The sequence below is a fragment of the Mugil cephalus genome, chromosome 5, assembly GCF_022458985.1.
Source record: "Mugil cephalus isolate CIBA_MC_2020 chromosome 5, CIBA_Mcephalus_1.1, whole genome shotgun sequence".
NCBI classification, from domain to species: Eukaryota; Metazoa; Chordata; class Actinopteri; order Mugiliformes; family Mugilidae; genus Mugil; species Mugil cephalus.
Window position 1 is genome coordinate 14,272,582 of NC_061774.1, and position 6,764 is coordinate 14,279,345.

The 6,764-nt window shown below is 44.3% G+C and overlaps 1 protein-coding gene across 1 annotated transcript; it reads right to left on the minus strand.

Moving 5' to 3' along the window:
• Positions 1-4,519: 4,519 nt before the first annotated feature.
• Positions 4,520-6,504, minus strand: adra2db (adrenergic, alpha-2D-, receptor b). The gene has a single exon (XM_047586066.1). It carries the CDS (start codon positions 6,003-6,005, stop codon positions 4,734-4,736), a length of 1,272 nt encoding a protein of 423 aa, XP_047442022.1. The 5' UTR covers positions 6,006-6,504; the 3' UTR covers positions 4,520-4,733.
• Between the last annotated feature and the right edge of the window lie 260 nt (positions 6,505-6,764).

Here is a 6,764-nt window from a genome sequence, read left to right on the forward strand (position 1 = left end):
AATATGTGAAAATGTTGTAAGTAAAATAATAACACCATTCAAATAAATATTGTTTAACTAATAAGAACACTATAAAATGAAAACCTGCATCTTAATCTTATGCAATCTTGTGTCCTCCTCATCATAAATGCCTCATATTCTGTGTTGTGGTTTAACCTGAGGTGTTTCACAAGGTTTGCTGTGTTGCCACAACTCAATAGTTTAGCTACTTTCCACTGCGTTCCCACATTACCTCGAATGACTGAAGTATCGAAAGTATCGATATTTTTGATTTGAGCATAAAGACATGGTATTGAAAGTGTCGATATATCTATATCTATCGAGCCGCACATCGCAGCAACAGCAAGCAAGATTCAAGGCGATGTTAGTGCCTATCATGAGTTTCTGCTTTGCAAAACATTTTATTGAGTGTTGGAAAAGACCACCAACCAAAAGTGCAACACTTGAAGTAAACAAGCTGCTTTTACAAGGGCACTAAATATCAGTGACTAATTAGGCCACTCATGCAGTCAGGGATGTTCAGTGCTGCAAGTTTCTGCACTAATGCACCATGAACAGGAACTTAACGGTTTAGTTTAGACTCTGCTCTTTGTTGTGGAAAAGTACATCCAGAGGTTCCTACTCCCTCAGTAACATCATTTCTCGTTCTTCAGCGACCTCAATACATACAACCATTTCTCAAATCCCTCCGTAACTCTGCACACATTGCACAGATCGGAGTGCATTTCCTCTTTTTATTACAAAACCTTTAGAAAAACATACACTATACCCCTGTTAGTATGTGTGTGAGTGAACATCTGCTGCCACGACGTACCAAGGGCCGAACGGCCAAATAACACGACCAAAGTTATTTGTATACTGGAGTACATTACTCAGATGGACAGGTTTGCAATAGTGTGTGCAACTATTACAGAGGAGGCCGGCCATACATTCTCTTTGTAGGTGAACAGTTCCAGTTTAATAAAGAAATACATAGTGAAAGAAGAAACCCAGCAGTCAGAGTTCAGTATCTGAAGTCTGAGCTTCGGGGTATTTTTATACTCAGTGCAGGACAACAACCAATGAGGCCGGCAGCAGAACAGGAGAGGAGATAATCCGACAGATTAAATATCCCAGTTGCACCTTTAGGGACTGAAAGTTTTCTAGCAAAGCGCAAGTCATTAATCACACCTCACAGTTGTTTCTTTCTTTGGAGGAACAGATAAGGACGAAACATCCTTTAATTGCGTTTTTGCATTTTTTCCAGCCTACAGTATAATAGACAGCCTGTACTTATTCATATACCCGTCCTTTATAAATAGTCTTCGTTATTAGCTGAGATTTAAAAGGATAATGCAAGCAATATATGTATTATTCACTACCGATTTAATTGTTTGAATAGGAGTAAATAGGATGTTATTTGAGGGTTATTATTATTATGTATTTTCAGCAGCAGGATGGCCTTCATTGATTCAATATTAGCAGTGTGTCCGCCATCATGAAAGAAAACTTCACACGTATCATCACACGTTTAAAATTCTCAGATGGATAAATATATAAATAAATAAATATATATAAATAAATAAAAGCACATTGTGCAATAGCTCGCCCACTCTGCGACAACTTCACGCATCCTGCTGAAAGAGTAAAATCTCATCCTGCTCGGTCTATTGGGGGGTTTGGAGGATTTACATCTGTATTATGCTCGCATGCGACGACACAAAGTAATCCCACTTCGACCCTTCCAGCCGTAGATTTGTTGTGTTAAACGGCGGCCGATGTATTGGTTTCGTCAGGAGACAGCTGGCTCGGTCCCCCATTCTCTCTGACGTGACATGCACTGATTTACACTAACGACAATCTGGGACTTGTTCTCCAGACGCCCGGCCTGCCTGGGATTGACGTGAGTTTTGGCCTTGCCTTGTGTCCAACCCTTATCTTGTTAGAGGCAACTGCAAAAAAAAAAGCAATTACCTTCAGAAGCTGCACTGTGTGTCAAACAAGGTAATGTGGCAGAGGACAAGAAGCAACTGCTCGACTCTTTTCTTGTGTCTTGCAACCATCTTGAAGCACTCACGATAGCCATCTCCCCTGTGACTATTGTGACTGCAAATAGCCTTGGCCTGCACTGCTGACCCTAAACAACTCGAGCCCTCCTCCTCCTCTCCTTCTTCCCCTATTAAGAGGCCCAAACACAGCTTTTTTTTCTGTCTATTTTTTTTTTTTTTCCAACGTCCAGCACCAGGAAATGCTTTGGCTCCGTCCACTTGGTCTGTTGCTCTCATTAAGAAGAGGCTCGGGGAGGTGGAGGGTCACCGCTGTGCCGTTTCTCTTCTTCCTGAACTAGTTTCCAACTTTGTTTACAGTCTGGACGAAATAAAAGACCTGGTAAATGGAAGCGCAGACTGCAGGCCTGCACATCAACAATGCACAAACAACACCAGCTTTGTGGGGAATAATAAGGGCATTATCATATCATTTAGCTGATGAACAGTGGAGGACTGTGAGGGTCGTTTTGTATTGCGAGACACGTTTCTTTCTTTCGCGGAATAACAACAAGAGTAAGAGCTGAGTAGCACGGCCCGGCGAGTTTTCTGGATCAAGACGTGCAACAGAGACGCGTTCGAGGTGACATGCCTGGAGAAATTACACGTGAAAGAAACGGAAAACACTAGAGATAATTAAAAGGATTGTTCTCCATCCTTGATGCAGCGAAGCAGCTGATTACAAAGACAATTAAATTGAAATTAAAGTGTGGGAACAAGGGAGTTTCGTGTCTTGTCAGATACTAATCAGTTTACTATCAGGAAGAAAATTGTAACAAGTGTTTATGTAAACCTTGGGTAATCAAACGTGAATTGATGACTGTGCTCTCCGGGGAAATTAGGTTACACGTAGTGTAACGTCAATCCAGTAATATCCTATTAAGTTACAGATCACTCCCGCTCTGCTGAAGATGATGAAGTTGGAGATATGAAACTCATTTTATCGCCACTCGCGGTCAAGCTCTGTCCAGACTTTTCATTTCTTTCAAGAGTTTGTGAATCCCTTCGAGATATAGCTTCCTTCCTCACCCTGGCCTCGCTTCCCTCGCAGTTTTTAATTTGGCTCGCAAGTAAAACGGTGGCGCAAGGGGAACTTGCAGCCACCTTCGTTCTCGCTTTCCTCAAGGATGAGGAATATAAGCGCAGGCTACTTCAAAAAACAAAAAAACAAAAACCACTTTCAAAAACAGTTTTTGAGCGTGGCACCCCTCCGACTGGGTGATTATCTTTGGCAAAGCGCCATGTGAGCTGTAGGAGTGCTTTGAAGACATTCCTAAGAGGATATATATAGTGTATTTATCCTCAGCACCCCCCATGCAGACAATAGAGAATGATACATAACTGGTCAGCCTTATTCTCAGTTTTCCCAGGGAAGCACATGCCTCTGAATGCAAGCCTCATGACATATTTAACATCTCATGCGTGCATCACGCACGGATCAAAGTCTGAAGTTGTGAAGAAAGTGCTGCAAACTTCAAATTTAGCCAAATGCATTTAAAGAAAACACCCCTTTTTTTAATGTGTGTGTCTTACAGACTTGAATTACTTCATTATTTTGGGGGGTTATGAATTATTTCTGAATATTTTTCGGTAGTAGAAAGAGCGTGAAGAGTTGTAGTAATAATTTATAGGACATTTCCTGCGAGGATGCAGCTTTATAAAGCAGAGGATTACGCTCTGGAAGGGCTTGACTCGCAGATATTAAGGTCGCATCTTTGATCCAAGAAAATTTGATGCAAATTTTTAGTCCAGCTCTGCCTGCAACAGCTGCCTGCGTCCAGGGATGTCATTTGGTGGCATGGAACTGGGACCTTGCAAATGTATAATATGATAATTTGCAAAAATGTATTTGTGGGACAACATGCCACAGATTAACACTCCCGTCTAGTGACACTGTGGGCCAGGTTTTCACAAGGCAGCCTCACATATTTAATGGCACAATGTCGTGCTTTGTTCGAATGAAATAAAGATATTTTTTCCAATACGTTTTTCACAAACAGTCCTGGCCATTGTTCTGGTGTGACGGTGTGGTGGGGGTGTGAGATTAGGCTCTTACGTAAGTTTGAGGGGTTCGGTGATAAGGAGAAGGCTGAGAGGCTTGCTGCAGCTTTAACCTAGCAATCAAAGGATGATATATGAATTCCCAGCCATGCGGCATTCTACACCTGCTGATAAACGTGCCCCCCCCCCATGGCACACACTAACAGGCAACACCGTCCTGCCTGCTTATCCCCAACGATGGCAGTGATAAATATTCTGTTTACTGCTACACAAAAGACTCAGGTGATTCACAGTGAGTCAGCTCTGGAATTAAGCTGCATGCAATTTTACTCTGAAACCTCTCTTTTCTCCAGGAGTCTTCAGATGCAGGGATTTCCTGTTCGGGGTTGCAAGACTTAAGCAATTTGTTAAACATCTCATCTTTCAGCTGGCACAAATAGGACTGTACTGCTTAAATAACACAGCACATTTGATCTGACTGACTTCAAATATTGTTCAGTTTTACTCCACGTTATGAATTTTATTTATAGACAGATGTGTACACAACACTGGATTTCTTTTTTTTCTTTTCTTTCTTTTTTTTTGCAATGTGGGGAAGCAGAATAGTAGTCAGCCAAGAACAATGACTTATAATAATACAATCCCTTCACAGTACAGTTGAGTGACAAAGCCAAAAGAAAAGAAAAAAAAACTAAAATAAGAACCCTTTTATGTGCGTTTTGAAGTTCTGCAAATGATTTTCTTAAAGGCTTTTCTGAAATCCCTGTTGAAAATTGTGTATATTATGGGGTTCACAGAACTGTTGCAGTAGCCAATCCAAAAGAAAAGGTTGAAAAGTGCGTCGGGGATGTAGCAGCTGTCTCTACAGATAGCGTGGAGGCTGTAAGTGAAGAAGAAGGGGAACCAGCAGAGCACGAACACTCCCATCACTACAGCCAGTACGAATGTGAAACGCTTTTCCCTCATCTGGGCCACTTTAGTCTTGTTCACCGCGTTCAGCTGCTGTCGCCCGGCCGGGTTCTTCTGCTCCGGGTAGAGCTGTAGCGCCCGGGCTGAAGCCCAGGACAGACGGCAGTTCTGTGGGGGGCAGCAGTCAGATCCCTCCACTTTCCTTCGCTTCGTGAAGCGATTGTGGCGTGGTTTGGTATCCGACTGACAGCAGCTCTCCTCCAAGTCGATGTCATCCAACTCCCCTTGCCTCGGCGGGTGGCTGCCGGAGCTTTGGCTGCTGGGGCTCTCCATCTCGAACCGGTCCTTCCTGACAAAGCAGGTCTCTGACTGAGAGGGCTGCCTCTCCAGACCGTTCTTGGCCACGAACACGGTGGAGGAGCGCTGCTTGGCCACTTTATAAATCTTACAGTAAACCAGAATCATGATGAGACCGGGCGCAAAGAAAGACACCAGGCAGGATGAGAGGATGTACCAGGTCTCGTCGTTCAGCAGGCACTCCCGTTCGTCGTGTTTGGTCATGAGGAGAGGAGGGAAGGAGATGATGGCAGATATGATCCACACCACAGCAATCATGGACTTGATGCGCTTCGGTGTCCGCTTCAGGTTGTAGCTGACCGCCTTTGTCACTGACCAGTAGCGGTCCAGGCTGATGGCGCACAGGTGCACGATGGATGAGGTGCAAAACAGCACATCCAGAGCCAAGTAGAAGGCGCACCAGGTTGTGCCAAAGTACCAGTAGCCCATTACCTCGTTGACTAGGGAGAATGGGATGACCAGTGTGGCCACCAGGATGTCAGCCGATGCCAAAGAGACCAGGAAAAGGTTCTGGGGGGCACGGAGAGCCCGGCTGGTGAGCACCGCCACAATCACTAACACATTACCAACAATGGTCACCGAAACGATCGCAGTAACCACCAGGATGATGAGAGCTGTGGCTACCTCCGTATGTGGCAAAGTAAGCGGTGCGTCGGTGGTGTTTTCATCGTTGGAAACGTTTCCAGACAGCCGAGTCAACTGCGCTAAATCCATTCTGACTGCAAAATGTCCCGTTGTATCATCTTTGTTGTTTTGCACCCTTTTCTTTTCCAAGACAGCTGAGGCTGGGTGCCGCGCGCTGCGTTGCTAACGTATGTGGGCAGGTTGCGCGCAACGTTCCTGGTCAGTGGAAGCATAATGCCCACATGAGACACAGAGGCTGCAAAAACGAGTCAATCTCTTCATCTCGGGTCCTTTACCAGTTCTAACACGCACACCAAGTTCAGGATGTATCATAAATGAGAGAAGAGAGTTCACAACAATCCATGCAGGTCCCGGAATTGAGTGTCTCCTCCGAAGTCACAACGCCGTGCGTAATGCTGCGTTTTGGCTGCTGCTCTTTGGAGACGAATGGGAGATGCATGCTGAATGTCCACAGAGAAGTGAGGTGACATCACTGCGAAGACCAACCCATCTCTAAACTTAAAGAGGAGAGAGGGGTGGGGGGGAGTCTCTTCAGACAGCATTTGGGCGTGTTTGATTTAATACCCTCGCACTTTCTGGAGTTCTCTTTCTTTTGGTATTAAGCTTTGTACTGGATTAAAGTGCCACTGTCTTTACATTGCAATAAATTGAAATCATCATGTGAGAGTTCGTCAGTCAATCAGTTCTATACAATCACATGGGGAAAATCTGTTATTTCTGGTCTGTTTAGAGTCACTGATGGATATGAGCATAAAACAACACAGCTGGGTTTTTTTTTTTATCAGAACTTTATCAGCCCCACAGGGCTGCCAATTAGGAGGGCACTGC

What these genes read in the sequence shown, in the direction of transcription:
- adra2db (XM_047586066.1), bottom strand. Translation starts at nt 6,005, where the DNA reads ATGGATTTAGCGCAGTTGACTCGGCTGTCTGGAAACGTTTCCAACGAT.